Source organism: Glycine max, chromosome 2, assembly GCF_000004515.6.
Source record: "Glycine max cultivar Williams 82 chromosome 2, Glycine_max_v4.0, whole genome shotgun sequence".
Lineage (NCBI taxonomy): Eukaryota > Viridiplantae > Streptophyta > Magnoliopsida > Fabales > Fabaceae > Glycine > Glycine max.
The window spans coordinates 46,878,179-46,904,981 of NC_016089.4; the positions used below are offsets into that span (position 1 = coordinate 46,878,179).

The window sequence follows — 26,803 nt, forward strand, 5'->3', positions numbered from 1 at the left end:
TCTCACTTTTAATTATAAATAACTGCTAAATAATTAATTTTAAGCCAAAATTTGACTATTTAACTCTATAAATTCACAATTATTTAGCAGTTATCATGCACACCCACTATATTAGGTGTATATACTTTGTTAGGAAAGAGAAAGATAAGAGAGGAAAAAAAAGAAAATGATAAATGAGATTGATGAGAAAGAAAAAAGAATTCAAGTTTAAAGTAGATAAATAATATTCAGTTTAGGGATATAGAAAAAAAAATTTGAAGGTGCCACATGCTAATATAACACCACATATATATACTAATGAGCGTCAATTGACCATCTGTCAAACAAATAAGTAATTAGCATATAAGTGACACATGCACGACAATAAGGACAAAAAGTAATAATATTGTATAACTTTTTAGAGATTAAAATAAAGGAAATTATTTTAAAGGGAAAAAAAATCCAATTTCTGGATTATGTAGGAACTAAAAACATATTAGACATGAAAATTAATAAAGAAAAAAAACTTAAATATTTTGTAGCTTATGTAATTATATTTTTTTTATTCTTTGTAATTTATTTTTGAATGGTCATTGTAATTTTATTCTTTTTCTCATTATTTCGTTTTAACTCCTCAAGTATATCTGTTTTCTCATTATTTTGTTTTAACTCCTCTAGTATATCTATTTTTTTCTAGTCCCTATAATATATTTAGTTTATTTTCAATTAGTCCTTGAGAAAAAGAAACAAAAAAGGAAGTAAAAAATAGTTAACAACTTAAAACATAATACATAACATAATAAACTAAATAATAATAATAATAATAATAATAATAATAATAATAATAATAATAATAAAATAAACTAAATAAAACAAAACATGTAATATGATAAACTAAAAAAGAATAAAATTTAAATTAGCATGTTTTACAGTGAAATTATATTAACTTGTGATATGATTTTTGGACCATTTTTAAAGTAGGTCATTAAATTTTATTTTTTATATATATACCATATTAAATTGGGTCAAATAGTAATTTCCTGGTTGGACTAGGTCAATGATCAGACAAATTTTTACTACATTGTATTGTATAGGAGAGAAAAAGAAAAATTAAAATTAAAAAATCTAATTGAGAAAAACAAATAAGCAAAATAGGATTTTTCATTCAATATTTGCTAAAATTCATTCTAGTGGTGGATCCTATTTTTAGCTTTGCACATAAAATTAATAATAATATTTTTTATAAACTTAGTTATCATTAATTAAATAACTATTTATTAGAAGTTAAATATTAAAATAATTGTATAAAACAAAATCCATCCCTTTTAATACATGGGAGGCTCTGTCAATTACTATTCTGGAAGAAGAAAACAAGGTAGGTCTAGAGAGATGTAAGAACAATCTCCATGGTAGGTTGTTGCTCTCCAAAGGGGATTCTTCTCCCAAGATATAGGTTTTGCGCGAACAACTTTCCAAGTTATGGGTGCATCTTGGTCGGTGGCGAATGATCCCTCTTGGCAAGGGATTCTTTGAGTTCTCTTTTGCTTTTGTGGAGGATTTACGTAAAGTCTTGGCGATGGGTGTTGGGTGAATTGGAGGGGAGTAAACCTTTTATACCAATGAGTCATGAGTAATTATATAAGAGAACTTAACACCACACTTTAACTTAAAATCTTAAGATTCAGATCATCTCCTCACTCATATGGTGCTCAACTTTTCCACTTCGGACTTCACCTCACACTTGTATTCCAACAATCTCCCCTTCAAGTGTGAGTTTCTTCCACATGATAATCTTCTCCTAGGGCGGAAGTCATTATTATCCACGAGTATAGCTATTAGAGCTCACATACACTAGGTACTTGCGGTACTTGCACTCTATCCACGGGACACACCATATGGGTCTACCACCAGAAAGACTTTTGATACAAGGGATCCCCAAGGAAGTAAAGGATCCATCGTCATTGTCTTACTCGTCTGAACTGATCACCTAATCAAACCATCAACTCTGATACCAGTTGTTGGGTAATTGAGGGAAGTAAATACCAAAAAAATTTACACTAATGAGTCATGAACAACCACATAAGGAAACTTGACACCATACTTTAATCCAAAATCTTAAGGCTCAGGTTTATGAGTTTTCTTCTCACTTATATGATGTTCAACTTTTCCATTTCAGACTTCACGTACTCCAAGTCTTGGACTTTTAATCGTGGAGCACTTCGTCTTTTCTTGTGGACTCCAAATTTTCAACACGACTGTGCGACAATCCAATGTAAAATGTTGGTTGAGGATCCATGGCCCTCCTCAAGAATATTGGAGAGACAATATTTTGTTTGCCATTGCCAGAGGCGTGGGTGTGCCCCTAGCCCTTGATGTGGCCACCACCAATAGAGATTACGGTCACTTTGCTAGAGTTTTGGTGGAGGTTGACCTAACTCTCCCTTTACGTGAGCATTCTCTGGATAAATGTAGACATAAGCACGGGGTTATTCTTATCCAGCCTAGAGTAAGCAATAAAGAAGGTAAAGAACAGGGTACGCGAAACTCCTCGAGGGGGGAGAAGCAGATTGCTAAACAATACGTGCCTAAGGGCAGCCATATCATGACTTGCCTATTCCTATCCTGGAGCCAGTGCTTTGATCACTCTATCTTTGTTCAAAGTCAACAGAAGGGTGGATACATGGGCAGCTCCCTTATCCTCCTGTGATGAATCGCTCCACCCGGAGTCGCCTTCTGGAGATGAATTGGTGATGGATTCCATCAATGAGGCCGTGCAAGTCCAGCAAGATTTGCATGTCCTGGCTAAGACCTGGGGCGATATGGCTCAAGAGGATAGCTGCTTTACTCCTTATCAGAGTCACAGCACACAAAACTTAACAGGAAAAAGGGCAAGAAGGTTTTCTCTTTGCGGGATATCAAAGCCCAAGGTCGGCGCTGTTTCACACTCGTTGGTATGATGAAAGCTTTATTTTGGAACGCTAGGGGTGTGGCCAACCAGCTCAGGATTTTCTTAAAAAGCTCTGTACTCACAATCTAGATTTTATGGTTATTGTGGAATGCTAGCCATAGTGAGAGCAATGACGAATATCATGTTAGTGACCATGACACTATTCATAACACAATTATAATGATAATGATGGAAGTATCGATAACAGTGATTATATTGTTGGTAACGGTTTATAATAGTGATTACTAAGTTAGAAGTATATTAAAATGATATAAATTAAATTTTTAATAACTCAACAAAAAAAAAACCACAAGTAGGTTTTTATAAATTTTTTAGATATTTTACCGTTAAATAAAGTTTTTATTTAAATTTAAAATATTTTAATTTTAATCTTTCATTTTAATTAATGTAATAATTGAGATTGATTATATATATATATATATATATATATATAAAATTTTATTCGTGTAACTTCAACAATTACTACACTCATTTAGTAATTTGATATATAATATGATTTATATAAATTCAATCATTGTATTATATTTATATATTATTAAAATTATTTATTAAATTTTATCAAAATTAAACATTGATAAATAAATAATCAAATGATTCATATTTTTTAATATTTTAAAAATTTATACTATATTAATTTTAATTTATATAAATAAGATAACAAATAAATTTCAATTTAAAAATAAATTTTAATAAAATATTACTCAATTCAAATTATTAAATGTTATAATAATTACTTAAATTATGCCAGTACCATCTAATCCATATATATAGATAGTAACATTAGAAGTAATAGGCAAGATTTATTATGTGACAAATTATTTTACAGTAGATAATTGAGTTTACTCTTAATCTTAATGAGGCAATTAAGCGCAACGAACGACAAAATATATATCCAACAGTAATTCTAGTAGTATCCCTGGCGGTAAGAAAGGTCAGAAGAAAAGACAGGACTTGCTGTCTATCCATATGTGCCTCTCATAACACGTACCGGATTTTATTCATGAAATATGTTATTATGATAAGTACGTTATGTATCCTCTGATAGCTAGGGCATCAGCCCATTAATAAAGCAACATCTCTCACTGCAACTCACAACAGCTTGCCTTTACGGCTATCCTCCTCCTCAGATGCCACCACCAACACCACCAAAGCCAGGGTTGTTGAAGCCACCGCCCAAGCCAGGGTTGTTGAAGCCACCGCCCAAGCCAGGGTTGTTGAAGCCACCGCCACCAAAGCCAGGGAAGCCGCCGCCACCAAAGCCAGGGAAGCCGCCGCCACCAAAGCCAGGGAAGCCGCCGCCACCACCAAAGCCAGGGAAGCCGCCGCCACCAAAGCCAGGGAAGCCGCCGCCACCAAAGCCAGGGAAGCCGCCGCCACCACCAAAGCCAGGGAAGCCGCCGCCACCACCAAAGCCAGGGAAGCTACCAACACCAAAGCCAGGGAAGCCACCACCAAAGCCAGGGGAGCCACCACCAAAGCCACCATAGTTGACCCCACGACCACCAGACAAGCCAGCACCAGTGACTGGAAAGCCACCACCAAGGTAACAATTATTATTATGATCAAAAGAATAACATTAAGAAAACCCTTATATTGTAAACGTAACATCCTTTAAATTCAAAGGCTCGGTTAATGAATGTTTTAAGGATATCAAATAAAAATTAATCAATACAAAAGTCTTAAATAATAGAATTTTGTTAATTAGTATATGTAACTACACTTCTTTTTGTTTTTCATTCCTGACTTTTTTTTTAAATGGTCATCCTATTTTTTTTTTCATTTTGATTCTTTATATTTGGTTTTAGCCCTTAATATGTATTATTTTACTTTTTTATTATATTTCCTGTAATTTTTAATTGGTTGGTAATATTTAGTGTATTTTGAATTGGTCTCTTTGATAAAAAAAAATGGATAGAATTGCAAAAGGATAGTTTAGGGGGGGGAAATAAGAACAAAATTAAAGAAAAAAAAGAAAAGAACATATAATTATAGGACAAAAAACCATATTCAAGCGAATAAAGAAATTAAATCATTAAACGTTTATAACAAAAATATATTAGTAATATCTTTAGATAAATTTATTATAGTTTAATTACTAACATTCTCTTAATTTAAAATACTGAAGAGAATATGATGCAAAATGATATATAGCTCACCCTCTTTCAATTCTCTGGCTGCCACATCTGAGGAGATTAAAATGAGCATGGCCAGAAGGCCTGAAATAAGTAATGCTATCTTCCTCTTCGAGTCCATCTTAGTTGAGTAGTAAACTATAATAGATATACTCAAATGAAATATATTTGGTAATGAGAAGATTAGTGGGCATGTATACTCTATATATAGGAGGGGGAGGGAGAAGTTGGGACCTTTCTCTTAATTTGCGCCGTAATGTATTAATTCAGTTTTTTCTAGAGTTAAGAACCGCCTTGTTTTTAATCATCTCCAGCTCGATATGCATCTCCATTTTCAATGGTAAAAAGTTGTAGGCTATGAAATTGAAGCACACAGCAATTATTGTACGTAACTACTTGTATCAACTTGGTATGTGAGTAGACACCTACATACTGTAGTTTGCTGTCATATATAATATCATTTTTTTATATATATACCATAAGTATAAAATAATTTAAAGGACTAAATTAAATACATTTTTTAAGTATTTTCGATTTTTTTTTCTAATTAAGATTAAAATTTTGTTTTAATAATCTATATATATTAGCCTTTCATTAATACGAAGTCTTTAAAAGGTGGATTACCAAAGTTAAATTTTAATTTTAACAAAAATACGTAAAGAAAACACTTTAAAAACTGTAAGTTTATTAATGAGGTTTAGCCCAACTAGTTAAATAATGTCAAAAATGTACCTAAATTATCATTATGATAAATTTATTACTTTTTATAATAATTATTTTAAGAATCATATCAATCGTAATTTATAATTATTAAAAGATAATATAAAAAAATTACACTACCAATATACAATTACTAAACTCTTGTTATAAATCCTCGACACTTGAGTTTAATTTCTACAAATAAAAAAATTGTAATTTTTTTCCAATTTAAATTAGATTTTAATATATATTTTGTCTTTGTAAAATAAGAAAATTTTAGTTTTGATCCTTGTAAAAAAAACTATTTGATTTTTATTTCTTAAAAAAATCATTATTTTTCCCTATTGTCATGTTCAATTTGTTAAATGTTTATATTTTAATGTAATGTTAGGTGACTATCTTGTGGTGAATTTTGGATCCTTAATTAATGGAATAATTTAATTAAATAATAATAATAAAGATAAAAACATATAGGTTAAAATCAAAATTTTAATGTATCTAACCAAATAACTTAGATATCTTATAATTATGATCTAGTCATCTCTTGTTTTGAAATTGCTGACTCATTGTCATTGTTGTTGAACTAACCACTTGCCAATTTGCCAAATTCATTAAATCAAGATGGACAACATTTTCTTAAAAGAATTTTAAACTTTTCTTTGAGGAAATTAAGTTGTGTACGTTGGCATGATCTTCTTTGTAAATATGTTTTAGATATCTTACTTTGATCCTTTGGATGATATGTTGAAATTTTAAAATGGATAAAACACTATTTTAATTTCTGAAAGTGTAAAATATGAATAATTTAGTCTCTGAAATTTTTAAAAAATCAAAATAAATCTCTAAGATGTAAAATAAACCCTAAACTTAATTACATATTATTACCTTAGTTCTTAAATATAGGTTAATATTATCACCTAACCACAAGATTTTTAAAATTTTGGAGTAAAATTATTGAGATGCACTATGAGGTACGTTTTTTTTATATATATAATTTTATTACTTTTGAAGATCTAATGTGATAACACTAAACTTTTAGGGACTCGAATTTAAATTCCTAACATATATAATATTTATCTACCTTAAATAGTGTACGTTAGGGATCAAACTTAGTGGTTTTATATTTTAAATAGATTAAAATCAAGGAATTTGTATTTTACCACAATAAAAATTCACTAATTTTACGTAGACTAAAAATAAATATTTCAAATTTTAGGGGAATAAAAACAAAGATAATTAATAAAATCAAAATAATATATAATTCTTTCAATTATATGTAAAAGGCTGTTGTTAATTACCACCGAATGGATAGATGATGTGGTGTGGGCAATCAAAACAAAGAAAAACAATTGGGCTTGCAAATACTTATATTGGCTTTTTTTAGGGGACTTATATTGGTTCTTAAGAGTATGAAACACTGTCATTTTAATCCAGGAAAACAATAACATTAAAAAATCCAAAAATACAATTTGCTATTTATTTTAGTTTAAAATATTTAAGTAGTTAAGTTTAAGGACAAAATAATAGCACATACACTTATTTTGAATTTTTTTACTTTCAAAGACTAATTTGATTATTTTTTATTTTTTTTAGGAATTAAAATCGTGGTTCATCCAAATATAAAATCAATTAAACTTACGCACGTTGCAATATATTTTCTTCAAAGGTTGTTTTTCCATATTCTTCATTGTGATTCCTCTTAAATATTTTATACAGTACAACTTCAAAATTCATTTTAGAGCTGCTACTTTAATAAAGTCGTCATTTACGTATACGACTCAAACTAGTTTTTTAACGCACAAAAAACTAATTATTTAACACAAAATCATATATGGTCTTGAATAATGAATATTACAGGTAAATTATTTTTCATTAGAAATTTCTCAATCCTAATCAACATTAATTAGTAAATAATTTTTATTATTTTACATGAAGTCCAGTACGGAAAATACTTGTCTCAGTGTGTGTGTATATATATAAGAACCCAAGTTAAATTTTCATTTTTTTAAGACAAAATTGTGGCTGAGTCGTTTGATAGATTCTGATATAAATTCAACCGCGTCCTATATTTATTCTTGGCAATTACCTCGCTCTTCCTCCAACAGACTCCTCTGACATGCCACAATATTGTCAACTCGATAGATTTCATCAACCAACTTGTTAATTTGTGTGTCCCCAGGTTCCCGAAGACCTCCACTCCACATTCCACTTCCTTTCCTTTAACTTAATTGAAGCCATCCCAACGGCCAAAGTTTTTAAAGATGGAAGCATGTCTAGGCTTATTGTCTGTCTTCACCCTAAATTGGAACCTACAGTAGAAAAATGTGGAATGTGGTGAAATTTCATAGTAGAATACATATACCTAAGTCCTAATATAAGAAACTTCTTCGATTTAGTTAATTACTCTTTACAAAAGGACACAATTTTTAAAAGGAAAATACCATTTGCATGCAGCGTTGTCTATCTTCACCCTAAATTGAAACCTATAGTAGAAAAATGTGGTGAAAATTCTATATATAATAATAATATATTTAATTTATGATCTCTAATTGAGAAATTATATAGTCGTGATGGCAACTGGATTGAAGTCAATGTTCTTTGGCAACATGTTAAATCTATTTAAAACATCTGGTGAGAAACTTCTATGGTTTAGTAAATACCTCTTCACCTTTGAAATATATTTAGAAAGGTTATGATATTAATAACTAGTTGTAGTTTGAAAAATTGGAACAATGAGTCAAGGAATTACAATTGGCTCTCTTGCTTGCAACAAGCTTAAGCGTATATAGTGGTCCTAGAGGATGTTACTTCTAACGAAAATAATGGAAACTGCAAACTAAATGGTCATGGAAGCGCAAATAAGAGTAATAGGAAGAGAACTAATTTAAAAAGTTGGTTAATATCATTTAATTTTATTAATTACAGTTAAAAGTTAATTTTTTTTTCCTAAAGTTTATTTGAAACTTGATATCAAAAATAAATAAAATCATTAAAAATAGAATCTCAATTAATTGAAAAAAAAAATTAAAATGAAATCATTAAATATAACTAGTAAAAATAATTAAAATTTATTTATAATTAAGTTCGTTATAACTTTTTCTGCTGTTGCTTGTAATTGAGTCCAGAGAGTATGTTTTGAATGACGGACGAGTTTTGTAAATGCTTGCTCAAAGTTTACTGCAAGAGAATGCTAACTCTTAACTAGAAATATAAAAAGGCTCTTATACATAGACTAAAGGTTAGGATTGACTTGTACGTGTGGCTGTTATATATATTATTCATAGTTTATTAACTTGGTATTGTTAATTAGGGAAAATTAAATATAATAATGCAGCATTGACCTTGTTCAATTAAGCTTCGGTTTCTGCTTTCTGAATAAATAGATATGGTTGTACGGATATATTATTTATAATAACAATAATTATATAGAGAAGTAAAAGCTTAACAACGGAGAGGATGATATAAATGATGATGATAATGTATTGTAACAATACAAGTAAAACCCACGATATATGACAAACTATTTGTACAGTACATATTTGATATTTCAGTTTTCTATAAAACTTATCACACTGCAGGCACAATATGACTTATTATTCAAATTTTGAAATATCTCTAGTGCTAAGAAAGGTCGGAAGAAAAGATGGGCTTCCTTGCTTATCCATGCCTCTCATGACATGAGATTTTATTGATGAAATATATAATATTACTAAATACGTAGAAATTCTACAGTCTCATTTTGTGGGTCTTATCTTCAGAATATAGGGCAACACCTAAGGCAACCTCTGAATGGATTCCCAAAACAACATCCTCTGAAGCAAAACCTTGGGTTGAAGAATCCACGACCAGGGAGGAATCCACCACCACCAATGCCACCACCAGGGAAGAATCCACCACCACCACCACCACCAATGCCACCACCAGGGAAGTATCCAGCACCACCACCAATGCCACCACCAGGGAAGAAGCTACCACCGCCAAATAGTTTGGCATCACCCCCATTATTAGCCTCTTGAACAACGTTTCCTGCAAACGCCATTAACTCTTAACACACGAAATATTTATGATAGAAAAATGAATTTTTCTCACCCATTATCTGTATCTACTTTGTGAGAGAAGATAGGGAATAAGAGGGAAAGAGAAAGAAAATGATATATTAGATTCACAATGAGCTGAGAAAGAAAAGGATATAAAGTGATCATAAAACTTAAAATAAGAAAAGGTTAAGTGATAATAAATTGGAAAAAGACACAATGCAGGAAGGGGAGTCCATTATGATAGAATGAATAAGATTAAAAGAAGAAAAAAAACTTCTATTCTAAGCATCTTTTAAGTTTAAAGGTTAGGATGACGAATGATATTAGGATATTGATTTAAATTTAATAAATAGAAAAGGCTTGCATATTTTGTTTGTTTTGTAATTATGCATATTTTTTAAATGATATTGGTAACTTTAATTTTCTTCATTTTCATCCTTTAATTTATTTTGTTGTAATCCCTATTAACGTATCTATTTCTTATTATAGTTTCTATATTCGTTGGCTTAATTTAAATTTGATGGTGTGAAAAATGCTAGAAAATAAAACAAATTATTCATATATTATAAGGATAAAAGAAAAGAAAATGGGCATATTACATAAACTAAAACAAAATTACAAAAACTAAAAATAAGATAGAAGAAACATTTCAAAATAAATATAGGGATGCAAAAAAGAGTAATTGCAACGATTAAAAAAATGTTATTGATGCAAAAATATTTACTAACTTTATCAATAATTAATTTTTATCAAAAATATGTTTTAAAATCTTTAATGAAATCTGTTGTTTTAAATATTCAAGGCTGAAGACAAGACCTTGATGATAAAATCCGAACTCAGTTATACTTGAACTAACGTCTTAGTAATAAAAAAATATATTTAAGTTAATAAAAAAATATAACACAAGTTTATAAAAAAAACATTAGTAATATCTTTTCAAACATTTATTAATATTCTCTTATTTTAAATTACTCATGAGAGCATGAGTATAAGGCAAATTATATTGCTCACCCTCTTGAAAATCCCTGGCTGACACCTCTGAGGAAACAAAAAGGAGCATGGCTAATGGAATAATAAGTAATGTTATCTTCGTCTTCAAACCCATCTTTCAGTAGTAAACTAGAACAAAATCCACTCAAATAAGATATATTTGGTAATGGAGGATGAGAAAAATTAGATGGAATGTATAGTCTATATATAGGAGGGGATGAGGGAATAGTTGGGACCTTTCTCTTAATTGGCGCCGTATAGCGTACTAACTCGGTCTTTTTTAATCGACTTCTTCTTCATCTCCTTCTACATTTTCAATCGTAAAAAATTGTAGGCTGTGAAATTGAACCACTGCAATTATTGTACCAGACCACGTGTGTGTATATATATATATATATATATACAAGTGACTACGTGTATATGCTATGTAATGAAAAGTAGAGATGTAGATACCTACCGCTATTTTGATATCATAATATTATTTTATTTATACCATAAAGAATAAAAAAACTTAAAGGACAAAGTAGATTGATTTTCTTAAATTTTTTATTTTCTAATTAAAATTAGTAACATTTATATTAATCCTTTCTTCAACAAAAAAAATTATATTAGTTTTTAATACAACTTTTTATAAGATGGATTATCAAGATAAAATATCAATTATAATTAAAATAACCAGAAAAAAACTATAAATTTTGCAGTAATTTAACCTATACGTACGTCAAATACGGCAATTGATTACAGCCGCTGAATGGGTACGTAGAAGCAAATGTAGTGGAAAACAAAACAAGAAAACATAAAGTCAATTAATTTTACTCGTTACAATTTATTTTGTTCAAAGGTTGTCTTTTCACTCCATTGTGATCCCTTTTGAATTTTTTTGTTACAGTATATAACCTTAAAATTAATTTTTAGAGCAGTAACTTTAATAATTTTTTTAGAAGGGACTTTAATAATTTCATGAATTATATATAGTAACTTTTTAACGTAAAACCATGGTTATGAACAATGAATATTATAGGTAAATTATTTTTTATATGAAAATTTCACAATCTTAATCAAGATTAATCAGTAAATAGTTTTTATTAATTTCTACAAAGTCCAGTACGGGAAATACTTATGTCGGGTCTTTCATCCACTAATTAATTTTATATTTGTACTCTCAATGGAAGTCTTACCTCCGCCATTTTAAAGATTTTTTTAAAAAAGAAAAAGAAAAAAAGAAAAAGTCAAGAACACAACTACACAAGTTTTATTTTTCGTAGAAAATTGTGGCTGAGTTGCTCTGTTTGCCAAAGTGGCGGTGCTAACCTCAAATGACATTACAATATGTGGCTGTTAATTAATTTTCATAATGGTTGCTATGCCCCATCCTCCACGGCTTTGCCAACGCTGTATCTCTTTTAATTAAAAAAGCTATTCTTATTAAAGTTTGTTTTTTAGGAAAAATATTGGATTTTTTTTTTTAAAAAAAGGGTCTTTGAAACTAAATTTTACATTCAGAAATAAATTACGTATAGATATGTGTTGCATCTAATTAAATATGCACAAGTAAAATAACTTTAAAACATTTATTTTACCTATTTTTATAAATACATAAAATAAAAAAATAAAAAACTAAAGACAAAAGTCACTACAAGAAAAACTCAATTTAGCAACCGGATTTAGCCACCATTTCTTTTTCAAGAAAAAATTATTTTAGCGATCGTATTAACGACCTATATATATGTCTCAAAAGAATTAAATTAACTAACATTTGTCGCTAATTTGTTGGCAAAAAAAATTAAAATTAACATTTATGATACTTTGCGATTAAAAAAAATGGTCTCTAATTCTATACAATATTTCAATACGGATCTAATCGGTGGCTAAAGTTTATTTATAGAGGGGACAATAAACCAGTGAAAGTAACTATATAGTATTAATTATATAACACTTTGCAACCGCCTTTATCAGTTGCTAAAGTCTTAAAAAAATCAATGTCACAAATATAAAATTGGAAATGTTAATATTATAAATAATAATAACATGTTAAATAAACAATTATTGTACTATATTTTCTTATATTATACTGTATTTTTTACATTTTTATTTAAATAGAAAAAAATCATAATTAATGACGTTATGGTGTTCACCACCGGATACAAAAATGTAGTGCGTGACTCCATTTGTTGTTGTTACTTGTCATTTCTACTTAGAGTTTTATGATCGCGTTGGATACCCTGTATTTTGGATTAATCCTACCGGCTAGAATGATGCTCTTTATGTTGAAATTAGGTTAAGTGTTGATGCCGGAGTAATCCCAGAACAGGTATTAATATATAATTACATGTATATGTTGTAAAGCGTCGCATGATTCCACTTAGAATATTTCATCATTTATTGATTACACAAGGTATGTACTCCTACGATTCTTATAAACATATGAAGATCGATAGTACAGACTACACATCAACGTTGAAAGATCATTGCAAGAACTGTTAAATAGAACATTTTTATTATTCGTTATTTTTGGTGGAAGTCATTCAATTTAATTAATAATCTAACAATTAAACCTATATTAACAAAATAATGAGCGGTTAAGCATGTAGATCAAAAACCGACAAAAAAATCAATTAATACTAACGTTTATTTTACAAAGAAGGATGTCAATAAATAACGCAACAAAAAAATAGTAAAAACAAAATGAAAACTTCAAAAAAGGGAGAACATGTTAATATTATTTTTGCATGAATGGACTTTTAGTTTTTGGGATTAATTCACACTATTAATCTATTTTAATAAAAAAACTAAGAAAAAAATAATAAGCACAAAAGATTAGTAAGAAAAACAAAATAATATTACTGTTTCAGAAGAAGAAAAAATTTTATCTAACTCTTTATTAAAAACAAGTGGGATCCACATATAAACCAAAACATGAAGGGAAGAAAACAAAGCTCTGGGCCGAGCCCAGCGTGACAAAAGCATCAGACTAGTACACAATATAAGCAAGAATATGCCTTTGCTTCCTGTAGCCCTAGTTTTGCTATTTGCGCCTCCTAAAATTTTAATATATCAAAATTATCCTTCTTTATTATAAATTGCTCTCTCTCTTTCTCCTCAAACCTACTCTCTCACTTTCTTTATCCGTCAGTCTCCCTCCTTTTGTCTTCCTTCTCCTTCTATTGAAGGTGAAGCTACTGATAAGGATTTTTTCCTGCTTATATTTATGGATTGCCTAATTTGTAAGAAAAAAATTACTTGGTCCTGTATGTATCAGCCATTCTAGAATTATGTTAGCATATATCCAGATTGAGTAATATGAAATGCATGTTATGTTTTAGATTATTCAATCTAAAATAATGCTAATATAATTTCAAAACTGTAGATCTAGAAGTGATATAACATAATTATGGATTGAGTATTTTGAAACACAACATGAATTTTGGATTACTCAATCCAAAATTATGTCGCATCACTTCTGGATCAACTGTTCCAAAATTATGCTAACATACTTTCAAATTGAGTAATTGTTAGCATAAATCTAGAATTTTTGATCTAAAAATGATGTAACATAATTTCATATTGAGTCATTTGAAATGCATGCTATGTTCTACAATACTTAATCCGAATTGAAAAAAATAAAAACACCTTACCTAAAATGGAGGGGACAAATTTCAACACAATGCTCCTCTACCTTCAATGTAGTGGTCCTCCTCTACCTTCAACGACGTTGACGACAACGCAAAGGAGCAAATGGAAAAGGAAAATGGAGGGCAAGACGAGAAGGGGAATGAGGGAAGAGAAGGATAATGGGAGAGGTGCTTCGGCGACATAGAATTAGAAAAAAAGAAAAGAGGCCATGTTAGGGTTGTGGGGGTGCCTAATGAGTTTAAGAGAGACCAAGGGCATTTTTGTTCATTTGGGGTGTTTTAACTTTTCCTATTGGGTATAGAAAGAAAAACTAGGATGTGCAGGAAACAACAATCCCAAAAATAAGGCTTAAATAAACCATCAGTTCCATAAAATAGGATTTATTATTTTAATTCTTTAAAGTTTTTATTTTAGTACTTTAAATATTTAAAATTCTTTATCTTAGTTTGTTATAAGTAATAGCATTAACTCATGTCATAATAATAATAATAATGTTGACAGTCCATTGAGTTGGCACATCATGAAAAAATATAATAGAACAATCACTTACAATTATTATTCAAACAACACATGATATTTACAAGCTTTTTTTGTATTTTAATTTTTAGAAATATCTATTTTTTATAAAACACAATTCAAACAGCTCCTATATCTCAGTGATTTGGTTTTGCTAAGGATTATGTCAAGCTAGGAAGTCTCCTATATATATAGACCAGACTAGACTAAAGGATAATATGTACAGGTTTGGGTTAGGGTCGAGTAGTTGTAAGTCGTGTAGCCAAGATATTATCCAGAGTTTGTTATCCATATTTTAGTTAGGGTTTAATTACGCTTTAGGTTCCCTTGTGCTCTATACTTTCTGAAAAAACAAAAAGATATGGCTATAAGAGTCAATGGGTCGGTCATCTATAGTGGAGTAATATTGTAATAATTATAAAAAAAACCAAATTTAACAATTGTGAATTATATATATTAAGAAAAAACAGTGGATATGGTATCTATAAAGACAATTGAATGCTTTTTGTGTATATATTTTTATACTTATTTTATTTTTATTAGTGAAAACATAGGCATTGGTGTATTTATATGTTCGTATTTTTATTATGTTGTTGTATTTTTTTTTGGGGTTAAAATTGATATATATATTTTTTTAAAAATATTATAAATTGACATATGTATTCTTGCATTATGCTTTCCGAATACATATTTATATATAGGATGAGGAATCAAACCTAGTTTAATATGCTGGACTTCTACTGTTTTAATTTTTATGTCAGGACAGACTTTAAATCAATAAAAAATTAAATTTATTAATTATTTTTTGGTGAAGGTTAAACTAAATAATTATGAATTTACTTTAAACTTCCAATTCCTTATCTGTTCGCATTATTATTTTTTTGTATTAAATGTGAAATATCATATCAGTACTTCTTACTATATATTGTGCATGTTAGTTTTAATTTATTAATTGTTTTCCTACTCTATATATATGTGATTGTGTTTTTCAATTTTTTTAGTAAAATTTAAAATTTGATATATATTTTGTAATAATTTCTTATTATATATTGATGTATGTGTTAGTTCAAATTAATTTTTTTTGTCAATATGTACAACTTCATATTTTTTTCATAGTCATTATATACAGGAATTTCATTTTTTTACACGTGAATATTTAAAAAGATATCTCTCTGTTTGTTTATTTTTTGGTAAAAAGACGGCAAAGATGAAGAATCTCATTTTTTCTTCAAGATCTAAAATTATAACTGAATATGCTAATATAGAAAAATTGTGTGCTTAGACAAAACTTGGATACAAATTTATACTTTTAGGAGATTAATTTTTAAAAAATATAAAGAATTAATATGAATATACCTATATTTTTAAGAGACCAATATAGTAAAAAAAAATTGAAGTATTAACCTGCATACTTAATTTTTAAATGAAATCGTGGGTTTATTCTTAAGCAAAAAAAAAAAAAAACTGTTATTTTGATGTTTTTTTCCCTTCTGAATATATTGTGAATTTAATAAAAATCATTCATGAATGATATTCAATATAATTTCAAGGTTAAAGGTCCTGTTTTGCATCAAGAGATTCCAAAACAAAAAAAAATGACAAAGAATCACTAATTACATGACTTACATTCCATTTTGTAATATCTGGCACCAAGGTAACAAAAAGGGGATATCATGAGGTTTTTGAGAGTTGAGTGTTCATAGGTGCCTTCCTTTCCATTTTATCATTTGGCAATTAGTAGACGTAATGCAAACCTCAATAGTCTCATCTGATTAATAACAGATGTGGACACAGTAACAAAAGCTTTAGATACAAATCTTATTTAGATATATGAAAGGTGATAAAGTTGAAATTCAATCTAAAGGGTCAATATCGATTTTGAGTAAAAACCAACATTAATATAGCATTTCACAATATCAATTTTCAGAATATCAATGTTAACTTAATTCTTACAATATTGATTTTTTAAAATGAATATTAACATCATGATAGCAATACTAGTTTTCAGAAAAAGATAGTGTAGTTTTACGCATTTCAATTTAAGGGTATTCATGTTTAACATTTGGCAAGATGATTAGAAACAACTAATAGTTGAGATTGCCAATGCCACCCTCTTTTAATTTCCATTATTTTATTTTCAGAAAAAGAATAAATTAAACTCTGGGAACAGAAACCAAAAAGAATGTAGCGGCAAGCAGTTATGCTCAATTTCGTCCAATAGATTTTAGCCATGATGCAAGATGAATTTTTGTCCCTAAGCAACAAAATACGAATAAACCAAAGCATATACTTTCCTTAATCTTTGAGCATTCAGTACCCTTAATTATTATTATAGTGAAACATAAATGAGTGAAAATAATCGGCGGGTACCCTAGTTTTGGACTACGGCATATCGTTTATGTGCTCCTAGTTCCACAAATTAAACTCGTTTCGTTCCGCGTTTCACTCTTGAATTTGCCCACGCTTTTCTCCGAAGACTAAGGGTCCTTTTTTTATATTTAGAAGACTTCCAACAAAGTTCAACTATGCGTTGGCCAACCGTTTTGAAGAAAACCACTGACTCAGAAATAGTCTTTGCCATTTGACTGTTTTGGTAATACAGTGCCTATTATAAGCTTGAATGGTTTATTTGTGCTTGACAATTTCTGATTGATTAATACTTTTAGTATGCATATACTTTTTTCTTTTAGTTATTATTATATTCATGCAACTGTATTGTTATTTACATTCAAGGAAGGAGGATCATAATTCATAAACCATGGTCATAAGCACAATTAATTAAATACTTGAAGTTGACCAGTTGAACTTATTAGGAGTATTTAAAATTTGATCTAATTATTTATTTTTTGTTTTTTTACAATAACAGGATATAAAAATTAAGTTTATTCTGTTACAAAGACTTATTTTATATTTTTGTAAATGATATATCAATTGTTAGTTGATTTATCATAAATTACAGAAATCGTGTATGCTGAAGCACACAATAATCTATCCACAATTTAAATGAATAATAAAATATACATACACTTATACACATGCATATTATTCTATTGTAAGCAGTATATACCTAAAATTTAATGTTAAAGCAATATGAATCCTAGTGTTCTAGAATAAACATTTTCCTATTGGCATGCGTGCCAAATAAAAGAACCCATTATTCAACTTCATAAAGACCACATAAATTACCAACAAACCAACTTGGTTGGCAAGCATTTGAATTCAAAATCTACGACTGAAAAGCAAACAACTGTCACAAAAAGCGAAAGAAATTAAACCATTTCTCACTCATTCAAAATAAACAACCACTACCCATTGCTATATATAAACCCTAATTAACCAACACAAGTCTCATCGATCCAAAACCAATCACATCAAATTCCACTCAGTACTACTAATTTCTCTTTCCGTTGTTGTTTGTCCCCTTAAGAGAAGAAAACATGAGTGTGGAAATTCTTGACGGTGCAACCATCGTAGGTTTCGTGGAGGACGAGGAAGTCTTCAACGTGTGCGTGAGCGACCTCTTTTCTCAACTGGACACCGACAAGGACGGTCTTCTCTCTTACGCGGAGATGCTGAAGGAGTTGCAGAGGCTGAGGGTGTTCGAGACCCACTTCGGCGTCGACGTGAAGCGTGACCCAGATGAACTTGCACGTGTGTACGAGTCCCTGTTTGTGCAATTCGACCACGACTTGAATGGAAGGGTTGATCTCCAAGAATTTAAAGAGGAAACGAAGCAGATAATGCTTGCCATGGCGAATGGACTTGGATCTCTCCCTGTTCAAATGGCCCTTGAACATGATAGCCTCCTCATGAAAGCCGTTCAACGAGAGTACTTTCCCAAAATTGCCGCTTAATTAAGAATTAATAGAAGATAATTATTACTATTCATCATTTATACGCTTTGTTACGTTTTAATTTTGTGTCATTAATTCAGTGGTTTATTGTAAGTTTGTGTTTTGATTATTAGTTTTATTTTATTGTAGTTGTTGGCCAGTTGGGTACTTGTGCTTAACTGGTCAATGTCATCGATCAATTAGAAATGAGAAACTAAAATCCCCTGGAATATTATTTTTGTTGGTTCTTTCTTCTTTTTTTGTCATGGAGAGGAGAGAGTTTAAGCCATGCATGCACGCGAATTAAACAGAAAAGGAACTTTGTTATATATCGTGTCCGTGTCTTCTATCAATTTGGGAGTCACTTCTCAAGTGAACTTGACCTATCATTTTTTCTTGTTTTTCAACCCACATCGCACTACCATCCTTGCCAATATTACATTTTGAATTAATAAAAGTACATTATAAATCATCAAATTTTAGACAGAAAATTAAATTGTAAAGAGAAAAAAAAAGTCATCTGAAGTCAAAGTTGGCTTAAACATGATTTTTTAGTGCTGACATAATACTAGGGGTGGACCTAGCAAAAGAAGTAAGGGAGCCAAAATATATTTTATATATTTATACTTAAAAAAATTAAATCGAATATAAAACATGAGGTTAAGTCTTTCAAAGAGAGTATAGTCAGTCCACGCGCGTTCTTCGGTTTCACCTGTCGACTTTTCAGTCATTTGCTTTCCTTACGTTTAAATACTATTTTCAATTTCTAACCAAGCACAATATTTTAACGCTAAACGTAACCTAATTCCCCATCACAAGCGTAAAATGGAAGAAGGATTTCAAACTAAAAATATAGAAATTAGCTAGTTTCCATGGCATGGTGCACAAGACATCTACTTTGAGTCAACAAAATTATACAGAAAAAATAAAAATAAAAATTTCATGTATGCATGGTCGGTGTAAAGATTGCACCTTGCCTGAGGTGGATAGAGATATTCTGAACCAACTGAACCAAGCTATAACACGGCAATTCTGAACCAAGTCTATCATTATTGAGTATATATAGAGATAAATTGATTGATTATTATATTTTTTTGGGCAATTGCTTCCTGCACCTCCAATCTTTCTTTCTGCATCCTAATCTGAAACATATTTCAGATTAGCCATTTCAAAATGTAAAAATTTACATTCCAGATTACATTCCGAAAAGCCTAATCCTTAATTTAAAATTATATTCCAAATTAAAATTTCTGGAAGGTTAAAATAGTGCAAGAAACACTGGCCTCATTTTGGGTGTGCCAATGTCAACAAAAAATTAAGAAATGGGAAATTGAAACGCTTGTGTACATGTGATGTGACTGTGAGAATGCATTAAAACTTCCTTAAGGTAAACCATAATTGACACAAGTGGTAAGAAATTATATCTCTTAATCAATTATTTTAGGATTTGAATCTTGATTAGTTGTTGAATATAAAATAAATCATTGAGAGAAAAATATTCATATTTTGTGCTCATGATTTTCAACGAAAATTAATCATCACTTTTCATCAGAATTACTTCATACCAATGTTAAGAAAAAAAAATATTCTAAACGTCTCAACATAGAAACTTTTCTATACTAAACGTGATAAAATTACAAAATTATCATTATCTCATAATTGAAAGCATAACTTCTTGTTCATAGAACTTTTTTTAATTTCTTCTTCTTGTAAACACAGCGTTGTGCTCTATTCAATTTTTTACTTCTAATATTATATAAAATAATCATCATAACTTTTAATAGAGATCCCTTCACATCCCTCCATCCTCCCAATCCCTGACTTTGTCCCTCCAAATTCCCTGTTGCGATGCTTTTCCTATGCTTAATACTCACATAATAGGTCAATATTTCATCATCATTTCCTTGGTTAGCCCTATCCATCAATTTTCCAACCTGCCACTCCTTCAACGTTGCCTCTATAAGTCTTTTTATTCGTCCAATTCCTCCTATTCACGGTGCTATCAGAAATTCAAGTCTCAAATAGTGAACTAGGTATCTTCATGTGTAACATCCTACCGAGTGTTTCTAGATAAACGGACCACAGCCACTTTCTTCTTCTTGTCTCTTTGACAGCTTTTTTTTTTTTCTTCTTCTTCTTTTCAGCCCTTCTTCGTACACATTGTAAGTTGTAACACTATGTCCCCGCGGTTTCAACGGGGACCACATCACTTTCGCCAACGTTGGGCCAATGTTATGCAAAATGCATGAAAAAAAGGTGTACATTAAGGCTTCTAACCCATTTACCCAATGCAAGCTGTATTTGATATAATGAATTAACATAATTCAAATTCCCTTAATTACACTCATCAAAGACTCAAAGTCAGCAATTTTCGCAATCATTAACAGTGCTTCTATATATTTCCTCCCCATTAGAGCCGCAATCACCCTCATTATTCATTCCATCCACACACATCTATATCAATATGCTAATCCCAGCCAATTTCAACTACAATATGTTCGATATGAACGCGATCACTTACATGCTTTGGAATCATAGGATTAGTATAGAAAAGTGAAAGTAGTTAGAGCCGAGAACATCCAAGAGGCATTTAGATATCGAGTTGAAAGGTGTGCTATGCACATTGCGTTAATTTCAAGAAGATGTCTCTGAAATTTATGCTAAAGCACACTTTATATATATATATATATATATATATATATATATATATATATATATATATATATATGTATGTGTGTATTTTTTTAAGAATGAATGAATGTGTTTTTAATAGTTATTTATTTTTAAACTTATAGAAATCAGGGAAGTAGAAAAAATAAAGGTTAGTAACATTTAATAACATAATACATGAAAGGTTTTCTTGGTTTGTGTAGCAAGGCAAAGGTTTTATCTGAAGAATATCCAAAAGTTATATTCAATTCAATCAAACCTCTGTTACTAAATTTTGAATAAATGAAAAACATTTTTTCTCACATCATCGTCACGCTTGAGCTCCATGCGATCGTATTCAACACAACCATCACCTACGTAAATTGGTTGATGGTAAAAAAAATTAAGTAAAATTATGCAACCTCCGTTGGCGTTAAAAATTATTTTCCTTAAGGCATTAAGTGTCAAAAACTATCATTTCATATGATGAAATCATGTCACCATCATAATACACAAGAGTGGATATACTTTGCATGTTTTAAGCAATATGTTGTGGGATTTCACCTCACAGTTGTACTCCAACAATCCCCCTCTCAAGTATGAGTCTCTTTCACATGGTAGTCTCCCCTTTGAACAGAAGCTACGAGTATTCCATGATGGCCATCAGAGCCCACATGCTCTAGATACTTTCATCGCTGCTCCAACCACGGGACACACCGCTTGAACCCACTGTCAAGAAGACTTTCGATACAAGGGATCCACTACTCTGATACCAATTGTTGTGTAATGCAAGGAGAGTAAATATTGGAGAGATTTATACCAATGGGTTATGAGCAACCACATAAGTGAACTTGATATCATACTTTAACCCAAAACCTTAAGGCTCTGGTTTATGGGTCTTGTCTTCACTTATATGATGCTCAACCTTTTCATTAATATTCTTACACGATATGAAACTTCACCTCATACTAGTATTTCAATAGATGCAAATAAAGGTATGGGCATACTTTGCATGTATGCATAAATAGATTCCTATGTTCGAAGATTTGTACCTACGAGATTGCTCATAAAATCTTCTCTGATAGCATTGAAGAACTACGGATTGTACCCATAATCTTAATGAGGATGTTGTTGTGGCATGAATTCATATGATTGAGGAGGTGTTTGTAGTCATTCAGCATACATGTTGGCAACAATTGATGAGCTTTGTTGTGGAAGATGTTGTTCAGTTTCCATCCCTAGAGTTGAGCAAGATGTGTCAGTAACATTTGGATGAGTTGTAAACTGTGTTAGACAAACTTTTGAATTTGGTTAATACTAGTTCATGTAATGACTCATATGTTCAAGATGTCATTGAATATGTTGGTTGATTAACACATATTTACGTCTTTTCTTTCAAATTTCAACCCATTATTGATGATCCTTTATCCAATTTGTGTCACTGAGTCCTCTCATATCAATATGATGGAGTTTGTCAAGATTATGCAATGAATTTGGTATGTCTTGACAAAGTCTAAATTGGAGCATGACCATGTCAGTTTGCCGTCATAGCACCATTAGGAAACAAATTAAAGTGACACAAACACTCCATATTTTAAAATTTTTGAATGCATGTTTTGGTAGAAAATGACTCAAGCCCTCTATAAAGACACCTAATGGAATTGAAAAAATAATTTTGTGTGAATAATTTTAAAAACAATGTAATTAAAGATTGAATAAATAAAACAAAAATAAATGGTTCAACCTCCTTGTTACGCACATTATTGAATCTTAATCTATAGCTTATAACATCACTGTGTGAGATTCCAGAAAATCGTAGCCCTCCGCCACTTCATATAGTGAAATGTAATATGTTAGTGTCAAATACATTATAAAAAATGGTCTTTGATTAAGTGAGAAATTTTTGTTTACTTAATTGCAAATAGATATGACAGTTGGCGCTCAACCCTTGATTGAATAAAAGACATGCGATACCATGCCCAAAATTGTAACAACACTATACATCCTTCCATTTTTTGAATGATAAATAAATTGTCCTACACATTTCTCTGTACTAATGTGGTAAACATGCCAAATCCCAGCTATACCGTCCAGCCCATTCAAGATCTTCTAACATAGGTAAATACATCAAATGAACTTTATTTCCTAACTTTTCTGGCATCAAAACCCCACCAATCAACCTTAAAATGTATGTTCAACAATGTATTGCTAATTGTAGTTGTGTGGGTTCCACTAGGAGAGTCAACATGTTACCTTTTAACCATTTTAGTTTCAGGATTAATCTCACTGGTGTATTCTTTTAGGGAACAACACCTATATATTATGTGCAAGTTTGTTTCCAAACATAATATGTTGGGTTGGTAACTGATTTTCCATCAATGCGTAAACCCACTTGAAGAGCAACATTTTACAAAGTGATTGTGCATTCATCAACTGAAAAATCAAATGTGTGTGATTCAAGTCTTCACCTTTCAACCAAAGCAATCACTAAAGTGTTGTTGATTTTAATCAGTTTGAGATTTATAACATTTGAAAACTCAACTTAAACTAACAAAGATTTTGCCTGTTGAAAAATATTTGAATTTATTCTCGCATAAATGATAAGAATCTTTCCACACATTTTTTTTTTATCAGCTAACATGTTTCAACACATATGTTCGAGCTCTCCAATGGCCAATGAAAGTATAAATATTTTTTAGCACCCTCTCCCACTTCCTAATTTCATTATGCTTATTTATTGTGTTTTATTCCTAACTTTGGACAACATAATATTATATATATACTTAATGATTTTTATTTTATTTTATATGGGGTGGGGGTAGGAAAGAATTAATGGCTGAAGAACATAATCAAGTTGAAAATAGTATGAAAGTCAACTCAAGGTGAAGAAAGTGATCCATTAACTTCATACAACTACTGTCATGTAATATATCAACTTGACGCTTTTTGCATGAACAGTTTCAGTCACAAATTTTAAAAGAATAAAATTTACCTGAAGTTGTTGTACCTAGAAAAAATTAATGGCTGAAGAACATGATCAAGTTGAAAATATATGGAAGTCAACCAAGCTGAAGAAAGTGCTCCATTATACAACTAATGGCTACTGTCATGTAATATCAACTCGACGCTTTACGAACAACAGTTTCAGTTACAATTTTTTTTTCTTGAGAAGCGTTTCAGTCCCAAATTTTAAAAGAATAAAACTTACATGAAGCTGTTGCACCTTGAAAAAATATTATATTTAGTACAAAATCTTTATGTATATTTTTATACTTATACATATATATATATATGTTATCAAACATTATTCACAAAGCAATGACAACTTGAACAAAAAAAATGAAAATGAAAAGTCAAATTAAAGATAGGCTAAAAGATAGCTAGCCAAGCAAAAAATGGATGAATGAAGCACTTCTAATATTAATCATGTACGAGGGTTTCTTGACGCTGTTTAGCTAAGCCTAAAAGCCTCTAACCCTAAAAGGGAAAACAACTACAAAGTCCACGCTCTTTAGTGGGCTGCACATGCTCATCACCACTTTTATATGTAGCGATTAAGTATTTAAATAATAGTAACTATTAATTCAACCATCCCTTCGAAAATGGATTGGCACAACATATTGCATGGTCTCTTATGTGTTGCCCACATGCATGTGTTCAGAAATAATCATTAAGGCATGTGTCAATAGAATGAATTGTTTGCCACACAATTATACAAGTACTTCAATTCTACACACAATATAATACAAGTACATGTATTTTTCAACCTTTTTTCACTCGTGTAAAATATATAATCAACGGTTCACCATTTCCATGCCAAAGTATACACTTCCAGATAGAGTATGATAGCTAGCTACGTATTGTAAATCTCTTCTACTGGTAGAAAATTTGGGTTTCATTCACTCTAAAATTAAAAGTATGAATTTAATGAAAATTTTAAAAAAATAAAATAAAGTGCCATATACTCTAATATGTGAGAAAAGGAAGTATAAAGTTTAACACAAGAGAAGAAAAGAATGTATTATTTACATCTTTAAGAAATGAGAGTGTAATTTACTCAAGATTATAACATGACTAGTTAAATATGAGTTTGAAGTTTTTTTTTTTGTCAATTTACATAAAATTCTCAATAGTTGATATTCTCTTTTATGACCTTTTTCATATATAGATTGATATTCTCTCTTATGACTATCATACTTTTAATCAATTAGAAATGGGTAAAATATGTTTGGAGTTTATGTAAAATTTAAAAAGTATTAATTTTATCTTTTATAATTTTTTTGTATTAATTTGATTCATGTAAAAATAAAATATATATTTTTTGATTCTCGATGGTAATTTTGTTCAACGATTTCCTGATGTAGTTAATAGATTTAATTATTATTTTTATACTTTTTCAAACACACTCCGAAGACACCAAAACACATTTATGCTTCATCATCTATGAAATGACAAAAAATTATAATTTTTTTGGGGGGGGGGGGGAGAATTAGCCGTAAGAAATTGTTTAATTTATTTTGGAGGATTTTAGTTACTAAATTCATTTGTAATCAAATCACACATGTAAATCTGTTAGTTATGTGAAATTGTTGTCTAACGGAATTATCACTTAAAATAAAAAAAAACTATTTTACTTTTTATAAGTACCAAATTAATAAAAAAAATTTATGAGAACAAAATTAATATTTTTCAAATTCTACATAAACTCCAACAATATTTTACCTATTAGAAAATTATTGTTGATATAACTTTTAATATAATATTATAAGTTAAAGAACATATCACGATGATTTGTAATTGTGTCACTTATGTAAATAATTATTGGTAATTAAATTTTTAGTCATCAATCTTTCCCAAAAGCTTCGGAAAAAATCCGTTATTTTTGGTAGAGCAAGAGATGGGGAAGCAGGGGAGCAATACCTGATTCTCCAATTACCATGTAGATCTGATGGGTACTATATAATTTCCGGGGATTTTCACTAAAGACGGTCATGACAATTTTTATTTTCATTTTTATAGGCTTTCCATCAACTTCCTCATAAAGGCACCCCGCATTAAAAAAAAAAATATGACTAGTGAATTATGACTTAGGAGTTATCACTTATTACTTATTAGCATGTCATATTTTTCTTTATGCAGGGCCAGAAGATATGAATGTGTATTAATTCATTAGATTAAAGACTAATTTTATTTTTTATTTGTTATGCGTGATTATTATTTAATTAAGAAAATTTTATATTTAGAGAAAATTAAATGTAATTTTTTCATTAAATAAATTATTTATCTTCATATGACTATAATAAAATTTTATATTATTATGTGAGTTAGCATGTGTGTCACATATTGCACCTTTGCCATTTCATGAGA

General features: G+C 29.9%; 3 protein-coding genes across 3 annotated transcripts; 1 reads left to right on the forward strand and 2 right to left on the reverse strand.

The window, feature by feature from the left end:
- Positions 1–3,727: 3,727 nt before the first annotated feature.
- LOC102663004 (acanthoscurrin-2) lies at positions 3,728–5,262 on the reverse strand. The gene is made up of 2 exons (XM_006575503.3): positions 5,104–5,262; positions 3,728–4,471 (listed from the first exon to the last, which is right to left on the reverse strand). The coding sequence occupies exons 1-2, from the start codon at positions 5,198–5,200 to the stop codon at positions 4,071–4,073; spliced, it is 498 nt and encodes a 165-aa protein (XP_006575566.1). The 5' UTR covers positions 5,201–5,262; the 3' UTR covers positions 3,728–4,070.
- A 3,973-nt stretch (positions 5,263–9,235) lies between these two features.
- On the reverse strand, positions 9,236–10,989 carry LOC100796662 (glycine-rich cell wall structural protein). The gene is made up of 2 exons (XM_006575505.4): positions 10,827–10,989; positions 9,236–9,804 (listed from the first exon to the last, which is right to left on the reverse strand). Exons 1-2 carry the CDS (start codon positions 10,918–10,920, stop codon positions 9,533–9,535), a joined length of 366 nt encoding a protein of 121 aa, XP_006575568.1. The 5' UTR covers positions 10,921–10,989; the 3' UTR covers positions 9,236–9,532.
- A 7,315-nt stretch (positions 10,990–18,304) lies between these two features.
- LOC100500687 (calcium-binding EF-hand family protein) lies at positions 18,305–19,035 on the forward strand. Its single transcript, NM_001251046.3, has one exon. It carries the CDS (start codon positions 18,392–18,394, stop codon positions 18,806–18,808), a length of 417 nt encoding a protein of 138 aa, NP_001237975.1. The 5' UTR covers positions 18,305–18,391; the 3' UTR covers positions 18,809–19,035.
- The last annotated feature ends 7,768 nt before the right edge of the window (positions 19,036–26,803 follow it).